Below are 26,183 nucleotides of genomic sequence, written 5' to 3'. Positions count from 1 at the left end.
AATCACTCTGCTATCTGTTCTACTACAGCTCTCTTCCAAAGTAGGCTTTATGTTATAAATTACTTTATAGATTTGTAAAGCATGACATAGAAACATTATACACCCTGTGAGTGCTTTAAAATTAATTTGTTCTTGAGCGTGTCCATGTATGAATGAATTTGACATAAGCTTTTCAATTTTATGCTTCACTACAGAAAGTGCACACAGTACCAACTGTAAATCAACTGCCACACTTACTGAAATAACTACTCAGCTATGAAAAGAGAGTCTGCAAATTTAAAGAAGATTTAGATACAAAAATAATAATGTGTGCAAGAGAGCTGGCATACTACCTTGGGACTTTCGAATCTAAATCAGTGAGATTTGTAAGGTACCATCAGCATGCAGATCCTTCAGGTTAGGGCTGTCTGACAGAGAGATCAGGAACTGAAGTAAGTTAGTTGAGATCACATTATTGTCTTGACCACATTCCTTGAGCTGAGTGAATCACAAGGATTCACCAGCACCTCTCCTATGTGCGCAGGTAAAGATCGCATGCGTGGACTGTCACAGAAAGTGGGATTTTCCATGTGCATGATTGATGTTCAGAAGGGGTGAGCAGCATTTAGAAACAGCATTTTTCATTCTTTTATTATTTTAAAAATGCAATTTGGGATCATAACAATTCTTTATGAACTTGTGTCAAATTCAGCAATAGTGGTTCCAGCCCTCCCTTGCCTGGGAGAAAGGAGCCCCCACACCCCTGCTCCAGGGCAGCTGCTGCTCATCCAGAACATTCTGGGGAATGGGGCTGAAACCTGTTCTTTCAGTGTGATCTAATCCAATGTAAATGGCTTCACTGGCCTTTGCCACCAAGCTAAAGCCTGATGGTGCTGTGTCTCAACCATAGGTTGTACCAGACAGAAAAATCACTCAAATACGTGCTCTGCTCTGCTTAACTGCTGAGCATTTGTACAGTTGCAATGAAAAGTAAAATAGTCACAGCAGGAGAGCTGGAGAACATCTTATTTCAGGTGACCTCTGGCTGGAGCTAGAGAACATCTCTAGTAAAAGAAGGGCTTTGGCTCAAATCTCTGCGTGTAGAAGAGTGGGTTTTGACCTCAGTGAACATCTTTTCCTTTGAACACCAGGTCAGGGAAGAATAGCTGCCATTCCTTATTCTTCCACTTTGTGATGCCAAGCTTTTTTTCCTCTACTTTTATACCATGTCCCTCAAATCACGTATTTTGCTGATCTGAAATTAAATTTTTTCAGAATTGCTTTTCAAAAGGCTGACAGAAACCTCTTTTTTTCTGTTTCTGCTACTGATCAAAAAAAAGAATCAATGATTCTTACAGCTGCCATGCTCAGAACCCTCAGTTCAAGCTGCCGTGCTGAGAGTCTAGGGAGACCCAAACCAAAAGCAGTAGCCTAAAAGGGAAAGAAACTAAAAGAGACCTCACCCAACTGCCATAGATATAGGTATTGATATAGGTATTCCTGTTGACTGTAGTGATATAGCAGAGAAATCTTTGTCCTGTATCCTACAGGGAAGTTTACTATATAAGACATACACCTTAGAAGCAAAATCAAACATTTTGATGGGTGAAATAACTTCAGGAACAGACTTTAAAAAATCATGCATTTATGGTAATAATAAAAAGGGATGAAAATTGAAGGTGCATTTAAAGAGATTAAGCCCAAACTTTGCTGCTTCTCTGAGAAAACAGTGGAAATAACCTTCAGCTGAGAAAACAAGTAAGAAGAATGGTTTTTATTTTTAATAAGATGTTAAATGCTGTGTTCTTATAATAACAGGCATAACACAAGGCTTTTAAATAGCTTTGGTAAGGGAGGTTCCAGCATCCCTGCAGTGTGTGACTTACATACATTTATTGACGTGGTTTGCAGACAAAAGAGCTACTCAAATCAAAGTATTATTAGTAGTAATACCGAGTTCCTACTAGAAACCCCAAAAATGCTTTTTATATGGGCAAGTATTAATATAACTACAAGTTATTATAGTATGAATCTAATATTTACACTACTATTAATAGCTGCCTGCATAAAAATAATTGTTGGGTTTTTAGGAGTTTCTTTTTTCAAAAGTCATGGAGAAAACTTTTCTCCAAATGTTTTTATTAAAAAATGTGACAGAACTACCTTTCAGCTCAGCCTTGCTATTAATTCTCCCCAGGATGCTCTGCGTTCTGGGAGGTACTCAGAGCCTCATTGCCCAGTGCTCTGATGACAGCAATGCACTGGAGAAACCAAGTCAGGGCTCTCTCTCCTTCTCTTGCTCACCCCTTTCCCAGTCAGCATGTGAGAAGGAGAAAAACACCTTCTCCTCCTCCTTGCAGGCTCCAGCAATGAAGGTGGGTCTGGCTCTAGAGTCCAGGTCTCCATCCAGCAAAGCTTTTAAGCACACACTCCATCCCCATTTAGAAAAGTGCAGCTGTAGCTACATTTTGCCAAGCAAGACCCAGGAGCACACGCCAGCCAAGGGACTTTGGTAAGTGCTTTGGTGAGCAGGAATGGGCAGCTGAGAGGGACCACAAAAAGATAACAGCAAAAAGGAGCAGAGAGGGCAGCTCCAGTGGTATTGGAGCAGCAGGAGCAAGGAGAGCTGAGTCAGGCCATGACTCAGAAAAGCTCACTCCAGTTTCAGGGCCTTTGTTGATTCTGGTTCACCTTTCCCAAGTCACTTCACTGTGCCATTGGAGTTAACAGCAATATCTTTGACAATATCCTTCTGAGGTTTACACAAACAAAGGGCACATTGTGAAAGCCAAATGTTAATGATGACATCTTTGGTGAAATCACCTGGTTTCACAAGTAATTTCCATTATCTCTCTAGAATTTGCCAAAAGTTCTTGATTCTGACCTTGGGGACTCATCTGTGACCTCACATCTTCCACTGCTTCACACTTCTGTAGTCAGGATCCCATTAGGTCAGGCACAAGGAAAGAAACATGAGTCAGGGCAAAATGCTCAGACTAATTCTCCAAACATCATGGGCAGATTTAAGAGCAGCCAAGGGAAAGTAACTCACAGCCCCTCTGCTGTTGGAAGCCTACGGATGCCACATTCATGTGATCCAGCATCAATGACCACAGGGAAAAGAGCAGCTTTCAGGCAAGTTAGTTTCAAGAATGGGAATAACTGAGTGTCTAGGAAGGAGGGTGAGATTTCAGTTGCTGGGAGTAAAAAATTAACACAGTAAATAAAAAGCCAGACCAACTGAGGAGCCCCTTTTCAAGCCCCTTCGCATTGCCTGGGACCAAACCCCAGCTCAGCTGAAGAGCAGTGCACAAATCAAGATGTTCATGCTCAGAGTACTCCCCAATGTGCCATGACTGCCTCTTACCTTTGGTGTGTGGGCTGTTAATTTACTGGAATGATTGAAAATGTCTCTGATGATCTCAAATGGGAAGCCCTTCTTCAACTAAATGCTTCACAGGAAATTTTCTTTTTGGAGAAGCACATACCAAAAAAGTGCTGAAGACTGCATTGTTCAAGACAAATCTAAGAGTTGCTGTCATCTAAAATAAGCAGCTAGTGCACTTTGATGTACAGCAGACACTTTTTGGATGTTACAAAAATAGCCCCTTGTATTAATCTGACAGGTCCGGCCCCCTGGAAGTGCACAAGCAAAGCTTTCTGATGCTTTGCTGACTCACTACACCACCAGCTCCTGACAGGAAGCCTTCTTCTAAATGTGCCCTGTAAGCTTCACTAATTGCAGTGATGTATAAAATATGGTATGTGAGGATGATACAGGTTACAGAGGCTGAAAAATTATGTTTAATTAAAAGCTACAAAATCTCAGCATCATAAAGACTGTTTCTGTTAGTGATCTGACAAGGCTTCTTATATCTTACTGTAAGATGTCTGTGGCTTTAAATCATCAAGCACTTCCATTTTCCCTCAAAAATAGGAGAATTTCATCTTAAGAAACAAATTAAACAACTAGTTTTTATACTAAATATGCTTAACCTAAAGCTTTCTCCCTATTATTTCATAAACACCTTGAAATTATAGAGGCTCCACTACCTTAGTAAAGATGAATTCATGTGATCCTGGGAATACAGCCATTGCATTAGTTATTCTTCTTTTCCATTGTGTACGGCTTTTTGTAAATAATCTGCATGATTAATGAATGGAGGAGATTTATTAAGAAGAAAGGACATGCTTTACTGTACCATTAAAACCTGTTTATTGCCATAGGCAAGATGTCATCAATATTTCTAGCTGAAAATTTCTACTTGTGATATACATCATGCAGAATTTTACTGTAACCATTAAAAAAAAGCTAAAAGAATATTTTATCACTGGGTACAAACAGCCATATGCAGATTTTAAACTATGTAACCAAATGCATAATGCATCAATGTATATGATACTTTGGAAGAAAGGCATTACAATTGATTATTTCACAGATCTTTCAAAGACGGAAAAATGTCTTTAAACTACCTCCAGAGCAAGGCTACTCTATACATCTAAATAAGACCAGCAAGTGCTAATATCTGTTGTTTCACTGCAAATATGTACTTTCTTTATTGTCTTTAACAGATTTCCCTAAATTCACAGTGGTAACAAAACAGTTACCACTGCCCCAAACAGCTGATTTATATGCCAAATAGCATGGTGGAGTAAATGCCACTTAGGACCAGTTCTATCAACTTTGTTCGTACAAACAATCACAGTGATTTAAATAGACTCAATCAAGTCAGCAGGATTTAGTCAGGCAACATCTACATTAGCAAAAGGAGCAGCACTGCAGGAGGAAACAGCTTGTGCTGGGGGCCCAAAGTCTGTGCCAGCAGCATGGTGAAGAGATTATGTTATTCCAGCCAAGCTCCTGCTTGGCCCCACAGGTACCTCTTAGCAGCTGGAACAAACACAGAAACTGGGAAATTCACTTCAGAAACATTCTCCCGCTCCCAACTGAAACAAGGATGTAGGCACGTCCCCAGATGGCCACAAGCCTGCCAATATCTCACATGCATCATCACGGTTTAGCAAAGAAAAGTTCCTCTGAGTCTTCTCCACGGCGTTCCAAGGAAGAGACTGCACATCCCATGTGCTGAGGTGGCAGCAGACTGTGTGTCCTGCAGGGTTGGACAGGCAGGGACATCCTTGGGTGATCCTGGGGAAAGGGAGAGCATGAGGTGCATGGGAACCTTCATCAGTGCTTGAATGAAGAATTGGTTTTCCTAGGATACTTCCCAAGTGTATCCAATTGGTGAAATGCTTCTGGATTTTAACGACTGCCACCTAATCTGCACAAAACACCATCAGTTCCACTGAACCAGGATGTGCCAGAGGAGGCAGGGAGCCAAGCATGATTACATCGCTACAAATTCCTGATCATTTACTCTCACAGCGCAGAAGGACAAAAATAAAATAGGGAAATAGGAAAATTATATCCCTATTACTTGCTTCATAAGATACTTTACCTCATTTTTCCCCAGCATTATAAATGAGACAGCTGCCTTGCTTTGTATCTCAGTACTCATCCAGTGTACCCTTCAGCACCTCTATTTGCTCTATTTTTCATTGCTGAAATAATGGTAGAGATAAGCCAAGGGAGGCACTCCAGTACCAGTATACAAAGTTACAGCTTCCAAGACAGACAAAAATAAAATTATTTTTTCAAAAAAAATGTACATACACACATACACAGATTTTTTTTCCTTACTGCCTACTTTACTGAAGATTCAGTAAAGTCAATATGTTGATTATTTTCAGCAGGGACACGCCAATCACATAATCAATACATTTATATATTTCCAGCTACTGTATGTAATTTCTTTGCTGTATTTTGCAGTTCTTCTACATTAGGCCCAGCTAGAAAATACAACTCTGGTGGTAGTTTGGCTTTTTGTGATTTATATATTAAATCCACAGTAAAGTCCTTAAATTCTTTTCAAAACAATTTTCAAGTGATAGGAACCATTGGTCTGTGTTCTTAGTTAAGAAATTACTGGTTTGAGATAATGTCTCAAATTCTATCTATGTTAGTATCTCCTTTCAGGCTCCCCTTGAATAGCAGAAGTTTAGGCCAATTGATTACTCTGCCACTCTCTCAGGAGATAATTGTTTTCTCCATCTTGTTAGGGATTTTTAGCTGTTCAGTAGTGTAAAGTGCAGATGTGCAAGTACCTTTTTTTTCTTGATCCAAATCCTTCAGCTTTCAGGTGACTTAGTATCTGCCCTCATCAGACATGAAAGGTATATGCACTGTGCAAAGTACTGTGAATTCACAATACATTGCAGGAGTAATTACAGGAGATGACTGAAGAAACTTTGAGATCCAAAGTACTGTTAGGTTCCCCCAGGCTTTCTCAGGGTAGCATGGGCGCAACATCTCACCAGGGGAGGCTTCTGTGGGTGCACAATTAAAAGCACAGCTAACCTTAACGGCTAAAGTGCATGGCTAACCTTAAAATTTAAGCCAATAGGAAAGTTTGTGCATATAAAAGGATTTGGTAGGCTGGGTCTTTCAAATGGTACCTATGATTTTGGAAGTATAATCAAAACTGAGGAGCAATGTATCAACAAAATCTTGATGTATCATTTTTATTTTATTACTGTAATTTCTCACCTAGAATAAAGACTTCTACAGATCTTTCCATATTGAGATGAGAACTGATACAGTTTTATCTTTGGTCTAATTCATTGTAATGATTTGTAGGCATTTGTTTTTTAATTTTGCATCTTTATTCAAATATTTTTGAAGTAGACAGATTAACACGGTGTTTAAAATTGCTCACTGATCAAAAGGTATTACTGAGTGTTTTGATTCTGACATGACAGCAAAAAAATTAATCTTACTGACACCAAAATTATTTATTTGTTTATGTGTTTATTTATGTTCTGTCACTATTTCTTCCTCTGTTAATCCCAGTTTTTTTCATCTGCCTCCTTAGTAATCCATTGAATCACTTACCTGGCTTTCAGAAAGTTCCCTGTCTGGATAAGTTGAGGTAGAAGCCTGAACCATTTACACTCTCCACACTACAGCCAATAAAGAGATTGTTTACAAATTATACTATTATGTGCAAGATCTCACTTGATTATACCTTAACTATTCTGTTTTTCCCTCCCTACCTCACAGATGATGGAAATGCTTAAAACAAGTTCAGGTAGTATGACACAGACTAACGTAAGTGTGAGCATGGCATCCAGGGGACAAGCTGTGAAGTGTTTGCGTGCTTCTGCCAAAATGCGTTGCATGGCTTTCTGCTGTTGTCTCGTGTTTCTGATTTAGGCAGCATGTTCAGCAACATGTAAGCGTTTCATTTGATATTTATATTCCAGCTCAGCTTTGGTTTTGTGTAGTCTTAATATTCTGCCTTTTTTGGTAGCTTGTGGCAGCTGCTAGTGGCAAATCTGCAAGCTGTGTATGTGATTCCTAAGTGACCTTCAGAGGTACCTGCTAGGATCAGGACCCCCCTGGATACGGCCGCTTAGAAATCCTGGGTAGAGATGTGGAAGTGTGCAGTTCAAATGGGTCAGGAGCAGAACCGACCCTCCTGAGCCTGCCGGTGGAAAGCAGCCACTCCTGCTTTGCCTTCTCTGGGAGCCAGGCCTGCTCCTGGTGCAGCTGGCTGACGAGGACAGCTCTGCTACTGCCAGGGCTTTGTGACTCTTCTGTTGTCAAACTCTTGCTTCATGTGGCAGATGACACATCAAAATTACAAATGTTGTTTGCAGTCTCTGTTTAAAAAAGACTGCTATGAGCAAATACAATGTTTTCCTGTGTTTATATAATCCTTTTACTCCTAGTGTATGTAAAGTTTATGAAGGTGAGACTAATCACAGCAGCTTGAAACAGACTTACCCACATGGGTCTTGTGGTGCTGCCTGGTATGGAGAGGCAGAACTCAGTTATTCCCTTCCTGGTTTTCTTTTCTCAAAGGATTTTCACTCATATTCTAAGCATGCTGGTGGAGGTTTTTTGTCATGAGGCTGGTCAAATATTGACCAGGTTGTCCAGCAAAGTAGTATCATCTCCATCCTTGGAGATCCTCAGAACTTGACTGGACATGACCCTGAGCAACCTGCTCTGTTTGGACCTTCTTTGAGAAGGGAATTGGAATACATGAAGTGCCTTTCTACTTAGAGTTGTTCATGATTCTACAGTTTTGTGACTGTACAGGTGGGGAGTAGAATGAAGCCACCAAAATAACTTTAAAGCAATCATTCAAAACCAGACCACCAGAGATGAGTGTTCTGGTGACTGCTCCACTTTCCTGGATAATAAAATGGAGTTTGTCGAATGCTGGCTATTACTCTCACTACACCCAGTTCAGCCACTTGCCACTGAGCTTACACAGATAGATATTTGTTGTTTTCTTATTATGCAACAAAAAATACGTGTTGAATAGCATGTGTTGTGTGAGATCAAAATGACTTATCAGTAACACCTCTGCTTTTGAATTATTGGAGCTATGCCATCTGACACTGCCAGCTGTCTACATGATGTTTTTATAGCTCTTCTCAAGTTTCCCGTATAAGATCCCTACCTCTGTTCCTAAGACATTAATGATTAGACTGTCAGAGCTGAGAAAATCCACCTACTGAGCAAGGTCACCTTCACTGTTCTCACTAACAAAGGAAAATGCCAGGCTAACAAGGCTCAGGAAGTCCTAATTAACGTCAATGGCAAACTCAAAGCCAGAGAAAAATAGGGTTGGCAAAACAATTCTCTCTAGAGCTAAGATTTTCTTTTTTTTTTTTTAGCCATTGTAAAAGAAGCCTGGAAGCTGTATTTTCAAATATGGTTAGTGCTGGGGATGGGTCGCAGAAAAGAAAGGGAATCAATAAGGGGTTTGTGATTTCCTGCCTCCTTCTCCTCAGTGAGTTCTTGACAGCAGTCAGAGCTCTGAGACTCAGCTGAGGCCCTGAGGCAGGAGCGCTGTACATCTCTCTTCCCACCTGCCAAAAAGTCACCATGTTCCTTCTTCAGTTTGGCTCCCAAAAAAATGTGTCTCCTCAGGGATGCAGGAGCCATGATATACACAGAGCTGGGCCACCCCACAACCTCCCACCTCCTCCCTTTGCTGCCAGAAGACCCATCTTCCCTCATCCTACACAGCAAAAAAACCAATGGCCAATATCTACCCACAGTTTTTGGGTGAATGGGTGTCCACAGACCATATTTTATAGAAGACAACTCACAGATCTGTCTCCTTAGCACCACTTAAGGATCCTGAATTTGTTTTTGAGTCTTGTGAAATAGTCTATCTTCACAAAGTACCCTACTAAGCATTCTTGTTCCCATTTTCTTCCCCTAAATTAGTTCAAAATTCAGAGTCCCTGAATTGGGCTAATCCTCTTGATTGCCACTTCCCTCCTCTCAATGCTCTGACCCTCATTGCAGGCTTGGTGGAACCAGCTGTCTCTCAGACACCTTATCTGGCAGAGAACTGCTAAATCCTGTAACATTCAGCCTATTCATTTGTATAATCTGGGTTTTTCATGCTGATGTCCTTACTCAGCCATCTCTGGTTTCTGTGTAAGCCCAGTTCTGCTAGAAGAAGCTTGGTTTCCCCACTGATTTCCTTCTATGCCAAGGATGTCTCCAACTCAGTTCTCTTATAAGTGTGAGGGAGCAGTCCATAAATGAGAGTGGTTTTGGTTTTCAGTGCCTATATGTGGGTAATAGCACCTCTAACAATGTTTTAAATTCCAGAAAGAAATATTCAAATCAGATATTATGAACAAAATTCCCACAGCCTTTTCAGCAGTGGGGAGAACAGAGGAAACAATTCCCTAAGGGTGCTTTCCAGTGTTGGAAAGCCCGAGGGATATATCATTCAACACCATTAGAAGTGACACTGATGCAATTAGCCTACCTTGGGACAAGAAGTGGTCCACATGACCTCCTGATGTTCCCTCCTGCATGTTTTTGTATGATGCTGTTATTTTAATGATGATAAAAGCCTCAGCGAAAAAATGCAATCGTGGTTCTAAATTGTGTGCACGTATAAGCGGCTGACACCAGGACACAAATTCAGTGGAAAGAGTGGACAGACCTGAAGAACCACTGCAGACTGTTGAATGTCATCATCTCCCTCTTGTGCACACAGACACACAAGGGTGTAAGTCCACTGCACACTGCCTCGTAGGGTACCAACAGGCCAGTGTTACACACTCAGCCAACCCCAGCAGCATCCACAGGGACAGACACTGTGGCCAATGGATCTTGCTCCCAATGTGTTCCTCTGCAGACCCTCTTGTCTCAGCGGCCTTCCTCCTTGAGCCTCAGAACCTCCAACTTTCACCAAACCCTGCAACAGAGTTGCTTTCACAAGTTACATCATTCTGAGCAAATGACAGGACTTGTTTTTCTAAAGACCTTCAGTGCAGTTTTATTCCCCACATGAAGGTTAAATCCTCAGAAAATTACTCACAGAATGCCATAACTGATCCAAATGGTCTCCTACAATTTCATTCACCCTTCAGCCACATACATTTTTGACCATCTCAGATTAGAAGACGGGTTTCTTGCCCTGGTGGCTTCTCTCTGAAGTCTCAGTTACTATGACACCCTCTGTGCTTCCCAGGCAAGCACAGAGCTCCTCACACTGATGCTGGGTAGCCTTGAATATGTCCACACTGCTACTGCCTGCTGCTTCATCTGCCCCACAGGAGCATTAAGCAAAAGTCAATGCTTTCTGAAAGTGTCACTGCCTGGCTCACTTGCCTACTGTTGAGTTGCCTCTGTTCCCTGTTCAGACATTCCCTGCACCACAGAGCTAGGCATGCCTTCAGCAGGACATTTCTCCTCTTATGTCCTGATCTCTGATTATCCTTTGCTGCTAGATACTTATGCAAGTCTCTGCAGGGTCTTCTGTCCTGACATTTCCATTTGACCCATCCCTCATTCAAGCTGCAGTTGTACTGCCACCCCTGGGGCTCTGGGAGCCATCCATAACAAAAAGGATAATACACCACTTCTTCCTCTGCCCCCATCTGCTGTGCTCAGCCATGTGCTGATCCTCTCCAGCATTGCCAACTTAGAACTCAAAGTCATATTATTCAGGGAGTAAAGAAGTGTGTCTATCACTGGAATAGTGTGTAGGCACAGCTCTCCCTTCCCTGAGGCTGATATTGCTCACAACCCAAAAGAATGGTGCTTTTTAACTTCAAGCAGAACCACACTCACTCATTGACTGTTGAAAGTGTGGTCATAACTCAAGCAAGGAGTGCACTCTTGGGCAGAATCCCTACCTCATCCAGGATATTAATATGGCTACAAGGGATGTGGAGGAGCTTTATGCATATGGGGACTTGAGACGGAGCCCAGCAAAGCACACTGTTTCCTGGAAGTGCATAAGGAGCCCTAACAAATTCAGCAGGATGATCCATGGACTGAGAGGTGTGCTCTTATCTAAGTGCTTTTCTGGCTAAGGGCCACAGACCAACTTGCTCCTGAGAGCCCATGGGACAGTTGAGAAAGCAAAACCTGTCCACTGGAATACCAATGCCTCTCTTACCCAAAGACTATCCTGATGTGTTAAAATTGCAAGGCCTTTATCAAAGACATCAAAAAGTTCAGCAGACCTCAAGCCTCCTTCCTTTAATAGAGAAGTTTTAATCCTTCATTAGGGCTGGCCAGCCTTTCTGTATCATGCATCCCCAAAATGCCAACATTTCCCTATGACCAACAGGTACCAGACAGACCATGAAGATCTGAAGCAGGACAAAGACCTTGGGGTTGTTCACAGGCAAGAGCAGAGTCCCTCTCCCACAGTTGCTGTGGAAGACAGCTTGGCTGGGCCTCTGCAACCCCAAATCCTGTCCTACCACACTCCAGGGACTCCAGTGTCAGGTGGATGCTGTCAGTGCCATGGGAACCACAGTGCATGGAAACGATAGATGAACTACTCATCCAATATAGCCAAAGGATCTGAAATTATCCAGTATTAAGGGTTGGATTTGCTGTGTATTGTAGGCTTCTTTCATAGTGGCAGCATGTGACATCCCTTCTCTGCATCCAGACCACACAAAGAATACAACAGGTAGAAACCCAGACAGACCAGTTGCCTCTCACAACCGGCAATACATTAAACTGGCAAGTTATTATACACGAGGTGAGCTGTGGATATTCTCAGCTCAGTCAGAGAGAAAGAGAAAGGTTTTCTAACCAGGCAAGAGCCTGGGAAGCAGTTGGAAAAGAATGTAAATAATTCTCTAATCTAGCTTGTTATTCACATTGTTTATAGATATGTTCTGCTACTGTGCGTCATTCACTGCACACCAATGGTGTGAGATGTTTTTACTCTACGACCAATGAAATTAGTCTTCTCAATGCTCTCTATATATAGAGCAGTGCATTTGAAATAGAGAACTCATTTTCTTAACCTTCTGATCTAGAGTTCTCTGTTCTCATCCTGCTCAACAGCATCAGGTGAGCTAGAGCAGGCTGATGCTCCTGCACACACTGCCTTACCTGTCTTCCTGATGCACAGCTATTTTGGATTTTCCAGTCATTCAACATACTCATCTGTAAGAACATTTTCTTATTTCTTAAGATACATTCCCCTTTTGTAGTCCTATTGACAATCATGCTTGTGACATGAGACTTCAAGCATTCATCTACTCAATCACAGCATTTTCAGCAGTAAATGATCCTTTGAAATTCAAACTACAGACAAAAAAAGACTCTCTACTGGTGCTTATGGAATCAGTTTTTTCTCATTACAAATTTCTGTTTCATATCAAAATGTGCACTGAAAAATATACCTCTTGCTCTTGGAACCCAACTTTAACAGACTTGAAGTGGTATAAAGGGTAATTAATAGGTTAGATCCATCTCTAACCTCTGTGACACAATTACAAACATTGCAAAATGCAAGAATATTCCCCTGTTGACAAATCTGTTCTGTCATTAATTTTCCTCGCTAGAGAGGCAAGTGGGGTTAAAGGCCACAGGAGCACACACCTTTGCAACTCCTTTTGTCAGCTAGGAAAAAAAAAAAAAAAAAAAAGAAAGTAGGGAGTTTTTTTTTTTCATTTTGGTACTGGCTTGGGATACCCAAAGCACCACTATGTGGATGTCGAGGAAATACAGAAAAAACAATTTCACTGAAATGAAGACATAGAGCTGTCTTCAGTCTATTATATATTAAGGGGAGGGCAGTCATTCTCTAGAATGCCTGAAGCCAACTCTGAAGGCAGAGCTCATATATTCTCAGAGGTGTTGAGCTCAGATCCACTTTGAGGGGGAGAAAATATTGCCTCTATCCAGTTCATGCCAGAGGAGATCTCAAGAAGTAAATCAAAGGACACTAGGGACAAATCTTTGATAAAAGCATATCAAAACTTTCTTTAATTTGTTTGTACTGCTGTTGTAAAGCAGACTCACCAGAGACAATATGATCTACAAATGGAATATGTTACTAAATCAGGACACAACTTACTGGAAGGATGAGTAATGATTTCATCTAAGTCATTACATCTTCCTATCAATAGCATATCTCTCATATGCTCACCTCTAGCTGAATATCATATAATCCCTGCAGGAAAGACTTCAGGTGCCTGACTCAAGGCCATGACACACCAAACCATCCAAAAAACAATGGGGCAGAGGTTCCCTTGTTGAGATCAGATATGCTTAGTTATGTACATTTTGTGGTATGTTCAATATCCAGCACATATCCCCTTCAGTTCAGCAAGTAAAACTTGCTTCTGCCTAGGTATGTGGGAAAGGGCCAGTTGTTAGGACAGCAGAGAAAGGGGGTGATTATCCTGGAAACAGGCATGATCATAGACACTGCAGCCTCTGAGTGTGACACACACCCACAGGATTGCTGTGCCTTTCAGACTGGACCAAGTAAGCAGGGGGTTCTGCACATGAACTCCTCCATCCTGATAAACTTTCAGAGTAAATATCTAAAATCCTCAAATGCTGCCCAGGCAACTTCTCAGAACAGAGCAGGATTAATGGGTTAATGCTTGGACTCAATGATCTTAGAAGTCTTTTTCAACCCTAATGATTCTGTAATTCTAAGAGTACATGTGTACAGGGGGCTGCACTGGGTTAAATACCAGAATCACAGAATGGGTAATGTTGGGAGGGACCACAGTGGGTCATCTGGTCCAACCTCCCTGCCCAAGCTCTAGCTACAACTGAGCCCCTTATCTTACTTCACATGACTACCCTGATTGACTCTAGTTGGTAAACCTATTAGCTTCTGTATCCAGGCAGCACACACCCCCAGTGCTATTTTCAACATTATCACCATCCTCTCTCTTCTTTCCAGACTGATGCTGTCATTTAATCCCGCTGACATTCCTTCAAGAGCATCCTACAAAATTATCTATTACTATTTGTTCCCACAGTAGAGCTATGATAACTTCATCCTCAGTTTTCACAACCTGTTCTCTGTTCTGGCCCTCTTGATGCTCACCTTGTCTTCCCTCAAAATGTCACAACTAAAATCAATTCCTAGCTTCAATTCTCTAGCAAACTACACTAAATCCTTTCACTGTTTCACCTTCATCCTTTTTGTCAGATTTGTGGTCCAACCTCTCGAAGTTTCCATAAAACTACTTCTATGGCTTTTCCTACTTTTCTCCTCCTTTCTTCTGAGATGCTCATTTCCTTTTCCTCTTTGTGTTCTCCCAGGCCTCCTGCAACACAAAACCTCCTCCCTGAGTGCCACGACAGCAAAGTTCAAATCATACCAGTTTCCAGGTTTCCTCAGGAAATCAGTCTTGTCTGTGTTACTCTCAAATCATCCCTTGATGTCCCACCCACAGCTCCTGCCTCTGGTGTTGAGCAGTGATTCTCTTGCTCTGTACTCCTCTGAACAAAGTACAGGCAGCTGGAGGAGGAATCAATGCCCTTGCTCCTGCCCAAGCTAGCCTTGCTTGAACTTACCTCCAAGTAAACCAGAGTCAGTCTTTGTCTGCCATTCATTTTTGTGGCACAGGCTCTACAGCCCATTCTGAGTCAAAAACATCCTTTCTGGGGAGGAGATACAGCTGCTACATGTTTCCTGCCTCCATGCTGTTATTACAAATTAAGAGTATTTTAAATGCCTGTGAAAAACCTGGCATTACATTGAAGTTACATTGAGGAAAAGTTCCCTTTGGAAAGGAAACTATGATTGAGATTTGGATAGGGAAAGTGTCTGGCTATGTTGACAGCCAGATTTTTTTTTTTTTTTCTTCTCCAGTGGAAAAATAAAGGAATATGACATGAGGACCACAAGATAGTGTCAGAGTAGAGTCTCTTGAGGAGAGGGCACACTACCCACCATCCAGAGGACATTCATTCACCTCTACTTTGTTATGGTGCTCAGCATGAGTATGAGACTTAAAAATATTCACTATATCCAAGCAGCTATTTCAGCTCTCTGACTTACATAAAATTATTTGCCTGACAAATTTTCCACAATTCTGAAAACATCTCCCTCTCTGCTTCAGAACAGGGCACACACAAGGTCACTGCAAACAATGCTGTTGAGATTGAGGGAACAGCCTTTTTTCCTTTCTAAACCTAAAGCCACACACACTACTTGAAAAATTAATGACTGACTGGGTGATTGTTGTCTTCTGGGGAGTTTGAAGTGAGGTCAGTGCTTATTCACTCTCAGGAGAGGAAGATGGTTTAATGGATGACACAGTGCCTTGGGCTGCAGCTTCAGGACAGTCAGGCAGACACATCCTGGGTGACCTGGACTTCACTTGCCTGTAGTTCCCCATCTGGGATTTTATGTGCTAAAAAGGTTCACAAACCAAATGGATATATTCGTGGCAGAAAGACTTTCAGGACCCTTACATGCAATGATGTCTGCTGGGCTCCAAAATTTCCCCCTCCAAATTGTTGGATGGAACATAATTTTGAGGAAACATCCTTATGGCTTTCCCTGCCCTGCCCTACATACTCACTGCTGGCCACTGCCAGAAAAAAGGTGTGGACTGAGTGCACTTCTGGTCTGACCTCACATATGGAAGGTGGGAACTTTGTTTTCATACCTGCCTGTTCTTTAGGAATGCCTGTCTCCAGGCTCCTCTGGCCACCATTGAGCTATTCCTTCACATGCCCTCATACTCCCCGCAGCCCTGTACTTACTACAGTGTTTGTACCATCATAGTAATGCCTCATCATGCTGCCCCACCACAGAGCAGGAGCTCCCAGGAGTGTTGGCTCAGCACAACATGCTTAGTTCACAAGCCAAGCCGAGGTCCCTCTCGCTCCCAACACTGTGTCACTTCTTTCTTGTGCAGTAGAGATCTCTGTTTTACTGACCTGCACAACACACAGAATTATTTGCTGGAGTTACATAATATATGAGCTGATACAACCAGTTTCTACCAAGGCTGCAGGAAAAAAGGCTGTAACTTGCTGTAAGAGCCACAAGCTCCATCAGAGAACAGAAGGTTCCACGTAAAGGAAGCACGACATGTAACCACTTAATAAAAACAACCCCAGCCTGCCAGGGAGCCAGCAGAATTTACAGGCATTGTGCTGGGAACAGAAATCCAGCCCTCACGGTCAGCACAGAACTATTAGCAAACACACAGAGCAGTTAATATTTCGAGGTTGTTCTAGCTTTATTTGTGTACCTTGACAGGTGACATTTCCAAGACACTATGAGCCTCTGCAGAGTTGGACCTATTATTAATAGTGAACATGCAGCTGAGCTGACATCACAGAGGAATAAAGAAGTGAAGTTCACATAGTCATTTATGCAGGGAAGGTTATTCCCCAAAGTTTTTTAGCAGCCTTCCAGTCCCCTTCAACCAGAGACAAATGCCTTGTGCTAGCACTACACAAAGCAGATCTGTAAACCTACCTCTGACTTGACTAAGGATGCTTTTTCCCAAGCCTATTTTCTCATTTGTCTCTGTTATTGCAGCTAAATGTGGGTGGGAGTTTTCTCCTGGGTGATGTTCCCAGCAGGTATTAACCTCCTGTGGGGTTTTGTTCTTCAGTGGCTCACTGGCCATCTGGCTCTCAGCCATAGGGAAACCCATATGGTCTCCTGATAGCACTCCAAAATCCTGCAGGGCAATCATCACTGTCCCTTCTCCCAGGCAACCTGTGAATGGCTGTGGGCAAGAAGATAGCCAGAGCCAGGCCTGCAAGGGGATAAATGAAGACATTTGAAACACTGAAGTAGGAATTGGACAACAGGTTTCATTAAAATCACAGCTGGAGCTACTGGTGACTCAGGTGGATGTGCTGACAGCAGTTGGAAAGGGAGCCGAAAGGGCTCTGGAATGACACCTGTGAATAGGTGTTCCTGAGACCCCTGCAGACAGTTCAAGGGAGGGAAATCCCTGATGGCCACATATGGAAACAACCTGTGTGCTTGGAGCCCTATAGCAAAAGGTACTGAGGCCAAACTCTCCTCCCCAGCACTGTGCTTGCCCTCACCATCAGAAGCACAGGGAAAGCCCAGCAATTCTTAAAGCTGCTGTAATCCAGAATGAGACAAATGGAGGGAAAAATGCACTAAACAGTTGTTTCAGCAGCTGATTGTTTTTGGTTTCTTAGCAACTGTGGGAAAAGAAGCTCCCTGAGGTCTGAGCTGTCTGGCCAAATCCAGCAGGCATCCCTCTGTGGAGGACAGCCCTCCTCCTCTCTGCTCATCTGCAGAGGGAAACCACAGCTGGTGGGAAGCCTTCCCTAAACAGGGAGATAGCAAACAAGTTCACCAAAATAGATGAACAGGCTTATCCCCTTGTCCTTCTCTCCACTGAGGGACAAGGGAACAAGCTGGCCATCAGATTCCTCAGTGTGGCTCCTCCAGAAGTGAAAAGGTTGTTTGAGATTAGACTGCTTTTCATTTTAAAGAGCATGGAAAAGATGAGGGAATCTTGCAGTAACAGCTGCAGTCAGTGGTGTTCCCAAGTTGCACCCAAAAAAGGAACTGCAGGAGAGACATCAGGTTCTTCTGTGTCTCAGTGTCAGAGCCAGGCTGGAGGGGAGCAGAAGCACACTCCTGTGGCTCCAGCCATCAGCCACTCCAACCCTGCAAATGAGTCTGAAAATGAGCCTGATGGCTTGGTGCAGGGGACCTCAGCTCCTCTCCTGGCAGTGCAGGTGGATCAGTTACAGCATCCTTCACAGGTTCTTTTGAGAGCACTGCTATTGAATACATGAAAAGCTGTTTATGGCTGTTTTCCCTGCGGTCAGCAGTGTCAGTCTCTTGCAAGTCCTTTGAGCAAATCCACAGAGAGAAAGGGCTGATTTTTGCCAAAGGGTTTCACATCTCTGTGGGTGTTTGTTCTGGAGGTTTCAGCACTAGTGCAGGGTTTGTGTGGGTCTCTGTATTAGAGCAGCCATTTCATTGTTTTGGTTTTCAGGGACAGTGTTTAAATCATTTAAATTCGTGCCTGTTACTGACATACTGGCCATGCTCATTGCTAATAGCTTATTTCCATCCATGCTAGAACTATCTCATTCGTTCAGATATAAGTATGAGGATGTTGACCTGTAGTTAATCCTACACGTCCCTGACTGTTAATTTAATGACTATTAAATATTAATGGGAGCAGAGAAGGGAAGTCAGATCACCTTTTCTACAGCTTAGTGCCCCTGTCACCAGGCTACAATGTCATCCTTGATCTTGCTTTTTATATTCCCTTTCTCCTAGTTTCATTTACAGGACAAAGATACATTTTAGAAAATGCTTTGTAGTCAAGCATATATTGCAAGGATTAGAGCTGCACCAGGATCTCCCATTTCTGGGCAGATGTTCAAACCACCATGCTGTTGGTTAAAAAAGGAGGTGTATTTTTTGCCTTGAATCTGGGAAACGGCCTTACACACTGGCTCAGAATATGCTAGAGAATATGCTAGAGAAGGGGAGAATGCACAGACACCCATGACCTAGATGCTCCTCCTGATGCTGTGCAAAAAATAATTCATTGTTCAAGGAGGACGTGGAGGGTGTCTGGTGGTTACAGTCCTCCCCAGGGCAAGGGAGCACCATGGATCTACCAGGGTGTACCTGTGCACAGTCCATTAAACAAAGTACAGCCCAGTACCGAGGGTGGACCCTGAGGCTCTGGTGCAACCCCTCAGCAGTGCCACGTGCCCTTTGTGTTCCCAGCCTAGTGGTGGGAAAACTCTCCTGACTAGTCTGGAGTACAGAAATGAATCCCCCCTTCTAGAGGAGAGACTTGAACATCACTTCTCAATTCCAGATGGGTATTACCATGTCAAGCATCATCACTTCTGGCCATGCTTCAACACAGAAAGCCATGTCCCCTATGGGACCATCCACAGAATATTTCATTTGCAAGCCTGTTATGTTTTTGGGCAGTGGGGACCAGGGATGGTGGTGTAGAGATCTCTTTCTCTACATCTTTCCATGCCTTTTTTTCTCATGGTCTTTTCTTTTGCATCAGGCAGTTGTGACTGCATCCTTAAAACAACCATATCTAACTGCTGGAGGTATTTGTCTGTGCTTAAATCCATATATCTTCATATGATTATATTTTTCTGATTATAAAGCTAATGAGATAAAGCAGAAATCAATCAAAGTAGCTGGGCTTGAAGTGCATTAATACTTAATACTACCTTTTACTATTGTAATTATGATTTATTTACTTTTTTAATTACTATCTTGTTTGCTTATCTCTATAAGAGACACTTCTCAAGAGTATCTTTCTGACTATAGTGTTTTATTTTTACAGAAAAATGCAGGCATTTACTGAGATGGAAATTACTTCCTTATTATTTAAAATTAATTCAGCCTGTCAAAATGAGCTCATTGCCATGCACAGTGTTTCCTTTTTAATTCAGTCTCAGCCTTTCTAGAAATTGAAATTCTGTGCTGAGACGATGTACATAGCAGGCTTTTTATACATATTAAGCCCTACATATTAGGAGGATTAAGGCCACATATACATTTTAGAATAGGGTACATAATTATAAAAGTAATTTTGCAGCAGGGATAAAAGAATGTCAGTTTTCCATTGGTCTTGTAAACTGCTTTGCTACCCAGGAATGAAGCTGCAAGAATGCCTGATGGGAATAAAAGGGACTCTCCTGCCTGCTCCTTTAGGACTCTAACTTTTGCTAAATCAGGACAAAGGTAGAGGAAATATTTGCATACAAATAATTAGGATGCCAGTGCTCCCTTCTTTTTTCTTTTTAGAATTAAAAAAAGAGGAGAATAGAAAGCAGAAAAGGACAGAGGAGATTGAAACCTGTGATGGGTATAGGAAAAGATAACCTTAATAAATGGGAGAAAATTGCCTGTCACCTGCAAAGGGAGCAATGGAAATAAGGGGGGGAAGGGAGACAAGTTTCTGACAGCAGCATCCCACAGGAGTTTCTTCAGGATAAAGAATCGATTAGGAAAGATAGAGAGAGAAGAAAAGGTAGCTTTTAAAGATCTTCATACTTCCCATTCTGTCCTCTGAGCTGCTCTCAGTTCCCACTGCATTCCCTCCTCACAGTAGCTGAATGGGCTTGTGGCAGAGGTTCAGTCCTCTGTAAACTGCCCAGTGTGTGTGGAAACATCCCAGTGACACACCTGCACTGGGCTGGTGTCCTGGTCACACTCCCTAGAAAGAGAACAGCAGGAAATGAAGAGTTTGGAATGGAGGGAGCAATCAAGGAGAACTGTTGCTGGGGAAGGCACCTGGAAAGATTGCCATTCCCATAGTAAGAAGGTGACCATAGAAATATTTTTTGTATTCACCAACTGAATCAAAAAAGTAGTTAAATAATTTCAATAGGCTTGGCCATACCATAGACAAGACATTCAGTGTCACTCCTATTTCCAAGAGGGATGATGTGGGGAGCAACACACATGGTAGTGTTCCCTCAGTCCTTGGGTAGGTCATGGAGTAAAGACTCCTGGAAATCATTTCCAAAGACAAAGGATGAGAAGCTGATAAGAAGTAGTCAGCCTGGACTTACAAAGGGGAAATCACACCTGAGAAAACCTAAAAACCTTGTACAGCAATATGACTGTCTCAGTGGTCACGGAGAAAGCAGTGAGTGGCGTTGTTCATCTTAACTGTAGCAGGGATTTTGAGTGCTTGCCATAACTTCACAGACAAGGTGATGAAGTGTGGGCTAAGTAACTAGACAGTGAGGTGGACCAAAAGATGGCTGAAGTGCCAGGTTAAAGGGCTGTGATCAGTGGCAAAACGTCCAGCTGGATGACACAGCAGATAAAAAGCTTGGGAGAAGTGTTGAAGCAGCAGAGGGTTATGCTGCTATCCAGAGGAACCTCAACAGATTGGAGAAATGGGTGGATAGGAACCACATGAAGTTGGGATAACTCCAGTCCTGCACCTGGAGAGCAACAAGCCCACACACCAGAATATGCTGGGGGCCACCCATCTGGAAAGCAGCTTGATAGGAAAGAACCTGGGGTTCTAGAGGACACCAAGTTGCCTGTGGGATAATGATGTGCCCTTGTGCCAAAGCAGGTTCACAGGCTCCTCTATTCAGCACTGGTGACACCTGCAGTGCTGTGCCCTGTGTTGGGCTCCTCAGTGCAAGAGAGATGTGGACATACTGCAGAGAGTCCAGTGAAGAGCCAAGAGAATGATGAAGGGGTGGAGCAACTCCCCTGTGAGAAAAGGATTAAAGAGCTGGTGTTGCTCAGCCTGGACTAGAGAAGGCTCAATAGGGACCTTGTGAGTGTGTACAAACACCTGATGGGGGCCCAGTAAAGAAGACAGAACCAAACTCTACTTGGTGGTTCCTCAGCACTGTGTAAGACACAACAGACACTAACTGACATGCAGGAAATTACATTTAAACTTAAAAAAAAAAATCCTGTTTTACAGTAAGCATTGTCAAACACTGGAGCAGGCTGCTAGAGAGGTGCTAGAGTCTCCATGGTTGGACCTGACTGGACATGACCCTGAGTGACCTGCTCTAGCTGAGCCTCTGAACCGGGGACTGGAGCAGGTACCCCAGAGGTGCCTGCTGACCTCTGCAGTTTTCTGAGTCTCTGACACCAAGACAAGAAAAGTGCTGACAACTGGCAGATAGAAAATATGAATTTTGGTTTAATGATTTGCAGCAAAAGACCAGTAATAAACAAGGGGTTGATCTTGCCAAAGAGATACAGTGGGGAGCAAGGTGCAAATAGGTCCTCCCACAGGATCACCACTGTGGCAAGGGAGAAGGTGCAGCACAACCCACATATGGATAAATCTCAGGATGAGGGAGGTATCTCCCACTATTGCTCCCTTAGTAACAACTGATGCAAATAAAGCTCTGTAAAACAAGACCTATTGGCAGGAACAACCATCTTCAAATCCAAGTCTTGGCCCTTGGCAGTAGGCACCAGTGCTTGCACATTGAACACAATTCTTGCAAAGAACAGCTGAGGGAGCTGGGGTTGTTTAGCCTGGAGAAGAAGAGGCTTGGGGGTGTCCTCATCACTTTCTACAACTGCCTGAGAGGAGGTAACAAGTGACAGGACAAGAAGAAATGTCCTGAAGTTGCACCAGAGGAGGTTTAGATTAGATACTAGGAAAAATTTCTTCATTGAATGAATGGTCAGGAATTGGAACAGGCTGCCCAGGGAAGTGATAGAAACACTGTCTCTGAAAGTGCCCCTGTCAGAAACTCTCTGAAAGTGTCCAAAAGGTGTGTGAATGTGCCACTAAGGGACATGGATTAGTGGTGAACATGGTGATGATGGGTTAAAGGTTGAAATAAATGATCTTAGACCTTTTGCAACCTCAACAATTCTATGATTCTGTTATTCTCTATCCTGGAATTCAAAACCTCAACAACTGCAAATGTGCTTTAACTTGTGCTACTTTGATGGATGTTTCTGGTGAAAAGGGCACCTGGAAATGCTTAATTGCCAAAACTGTAGGGATAAGAGACCATGAGAAGAAGTCAGAACTTGTTTTCTCCTATGTTCAGAGCCTTCTTTGTGCCACCTACTGTGGCATCCCCCAGCAGCACATCCAAGGTGGGAAGCACACCTGGGCTCTTATCTCTCTCTCTGCATTTTGTTTCAAGTGTTTGCAATTAGCTAAGGATCCTGCCACCAAAATGTTTTGGGGACAGCAAGGTGTTGGTGTTTGCAGATTTAACACAAGTTACTGTGAATCATCAGGAGCATTTTATAGATTAGGTTTCTGATGTTAAACAGACTGTGTTTTAATTTAAAGTATTTCATATGTACATTGCAAAACAGTATAGAAAAACGCCCCACATTTTTCAGCTAAACTAGAAGACTTTAACATTTTTTTTAAATCTGGCAACTTCAAAATACTGTTTAATGAAGGAACCTAAATTCAAGTTATTATTTTTTTTCATTTTGTACATTTAATAAGGGTTTCCACCATATGCCAATTTTACACTGTTTTGAATAATATTTACAAGGATCAGTAATTAATTTTCTTAGTAATGCCATACATTTTGAAGTTACCAGAGCTGCTTTGAGTGAGCAGGTAACTCTAGATACCGCAGTCCCCTCTAGTGGGGAAAATCAGACTGCCAATTTTGCAGGACCTGCTGCATTAGCAGTGGCTGGATACGAAAGCTTTGCTTTCTCCCCGTATATCCTGAGGACTCTGAGTCGATTTTTTCTTTTTATGGTTTGTGATTTATTTATGGTACATTATTTTTGTTCTGAAGGAGAGAGGGGCATGTGAGGCTCGGGTTCAGTTCCTACTTGTGAACTTTCAGAGCAGGAACTCTCTACATGCCCTACAAATCCTCCTGCCAAAAGACAGCAAGTTGTGTTTCAAGTACGTTATTTCCACAAAATATTTGGGAAGCTGTTTTTCTTTAATAAAAAGGAAACTAAGGGATTCATGAAGGACAGGTCCACCAGAGATCACCATCCATCTCCTGGCTTAGCAGCTCACTTAAACCCATTTAAAAATCCTTCTGTACTGGCATTTTCAGATTCAGAATTGTGCCCTTGTAATACTCCCCTGTTCTGTAAGCAAGAAGCAGTGATGTTTAGGTTTTAGGAAGCCATTACCATCAATATAATAAAGATTATTCCCTCCTCAAGAACCTTATCTACCCATTTGTTACATTTCTGTTTAGCTGCAGTTCAAAGGGAGAACTGTGTCTACCACCCCGCATTTCTTTTTTGTTTTTCTCTTACATAATTGTCATCATATTTTTAATTAAGTTAAATAGGATGTTGCACTGAGCTCCTCAGCAGCTTCCTGAATTTTGTGATCTATCCCATCAATTGAAATCAGAGCACTGTCTCTGCTGGTACCACATGCACTGAGTGCAAGTCACAGCTATTTGCATGAACCAATTTATCTCTTAAAAATATTTCTTCTTGACTGAAGAATAAATTGCCTTTACCCTAATGCGCTAGGTAATGAATTGCATTTGAAATGTGTTTATTTTTAGCAAATAAATGCTAATGGCAGCTTGCTGTTAAAAATAGACAGTACAGTTGGCACAGAAATATGGGCTGGGGAATGGTTCTTCCCTGATCAGTGGAAATGCCCTCTGTGTAAGTCACCTGGGGAGAAAACATGAAGTTCCTAAGTAATTTAGTCCCTCCAACTGGAGCGAGGGTGAACAGCAAGATACCACTGTCACCTGAGCCCTGCCTTAGGAATTGCCCCATAGCCCAGCATCCTCACAGGGCTGTGTCCCTCCTGTGGGGCCCAAGGGTGTAAGACAGAGCTGGCACACTTCTCTTTTCCTGTCTCCCTGCTGTATGCCAGTGGGTGCAGTGTGGGGTTTATGCGCCTCTAGCTCTGCCTGGCTGCAGGGAGTGGGGGCATTTTGGTGGAGGGAGCACTGCAGGATCCCAGCATTAGCAGCTCCAACTCCTCTCTCAGCAGCTGCTCCCCAAGCCAAGGGACTTTATCTTGGACAGGGTTTTCCTATCTGTGAAATTTCCCTGGCTGCTCTCTAAGTCCATTACTTGTCACATTCCCATGATTTATTCCCTTCATTTTCCAGCAGCTTTTTTTCATAGTTAAGGGTGTTATGTCTACTAAGTCTCCTTTCCTCTAGGTTACACAGATCAATTGCCCATGTTTTCTCTTACATTAAGAATTACAAGACTTCTGACACTCTTGTTCCACTCTTGTATTCACCAGGTAGGTACACTTCTCCCTTACAGTCCAGAGCCAAAAAGCCAACCATGCAGCTGAGGCCTTGCTGAGCAGCCTGGTAGACTCACTTTGTGCATCTTGCAGATAATTTTTTCTGTTTCTTCAAAATGGTAGGGCATTTGTCTGTTTTTCACAACAGAAAGGCCTTGTGGAATCATGTGGTTGTTTGGTCCGTAACTTTTATCCTGTACAACTCTCTCCTTTGCCCATGCATGTACTGCTATTGAATTGTGTCCTGTTCTTCAGATCATTTCTGAAATGATCATTTCTAATGAGTTAGAATTAATTATAATGAGTTAGACATAATACATGTTGAATACTGTTCTGACCTACAACACACTTGAAGCCCCTCCTGAATTACTGTGACCCACAAATGGAGGAGGAAATCCTCTATTCCATTGGAGATCCTCTATTCCACTATCTAAGTGGCTAGTGAAAGTATTTTAATAACATCAGACCTAAGACAGATTCCCATGAAACTCTAAAAAATACAGTCCTTTAGCTGGACAGTGAGCCACTAATCACCACTCTAACAGTATGTTTTTCCAAGAAATTTTGTGGGAAATTTGTTTTCATAGCAGCTTATCTAAATAAAGTCTTCTAAATGCTATGAGAATGTTTTAGATTTTTCAGATTCATGGTTCAACTCTTTTAGAAGTCTGGCTTATAGAGTGGAAAACAGATAACCTTCCAAGCACACAGGTGCCACATCAGCTAGTGCTCATCAAATGCTTGCTCTATACTTTCAAGACATTTTTTATCATCCAGCCCCAATGGGGCTGCTGTGATACAAGGGCTGGATTTTCTCACCTCACTTTAACTACTGAGTGAAGTATTAAAGTGCCAGTTCTGGTAATTTGGTTACCAGAGAGATACTCTCAGGGTCTGGCTGCACCATCCAGATCCTCCAAGTGTGGCAAACAGTGCCTGGGAGGAACCCAGCTGCTCCTGCTGTCAGCCCTGGCCATGTCAGCATCCCCTGCCTTAGAAAAGGGGCAGTGTTTTTACTTACAAGTGTTGTCCTGTGATTCTCAGCACTTCTAAGGTTGGCTCTGCCCTGGGAGTAATTGATTGGGTAATTGGGTAATTGGGTTGTGTCTGGTACAAATTCTGTGGAATTTGTACTAGACACAACCCCTACTCAA

The 26,183-nt window shown here is 42.6% G+C and overlaps 1 protein-coding gene across 3 annotated transcripts in view; it reads left to right on the top strand.

The window, feature by feature from the left end:
* Window positions 1–26,183, top strand: part of LHFPL3 (LHFPL tetraspan subfamily member 3) — a 258,434-nt gene that overhangs the window by 185,313 nt on the left and 46,938 nt on the right. The window contains exon 3 of one of the 3 annotated variants that reach the window (XM_053977414.1): window positions 7,100–7,127. The exons of 1 other annotated variant lie outside the window; for it this stretch is intronic. In XM_053977414.1, the coding sequence (XP_053833389.1) occupies window positions 7,100–7,116 (17 nt within the window). In that variant the 3' untranslated portion in view covers window positions 7,117–7,127. Of the gene's footprint in view, window positions 1–7,099; window positions 7,148–26,183 lie in introns of all 3 variants that reach the window. One more of the 3 variants, XM_053977413.1, reaches the window with a different exon arrangement.

Source organism: Vidua macroura, chromosome 5, assembly GCF_024509145.1.
Source record: "Vidua macroura isolate BioBank_ID:100142 chromosome 5, ASM2450914v1, whole genome shotgun sequence".
In the NCBI taxonomy this organism is placed as follows: domain Eukaryota; kingdom Metazoa; phylum Chordata; class Aves; order Passeriformes; family Viduidae; genus Vidua; species Vidua macroura.
Note: the sequence above shows the minus strand (reverse complement) of the source record. Positions and strands in the feature narration are given on the sequence as shown.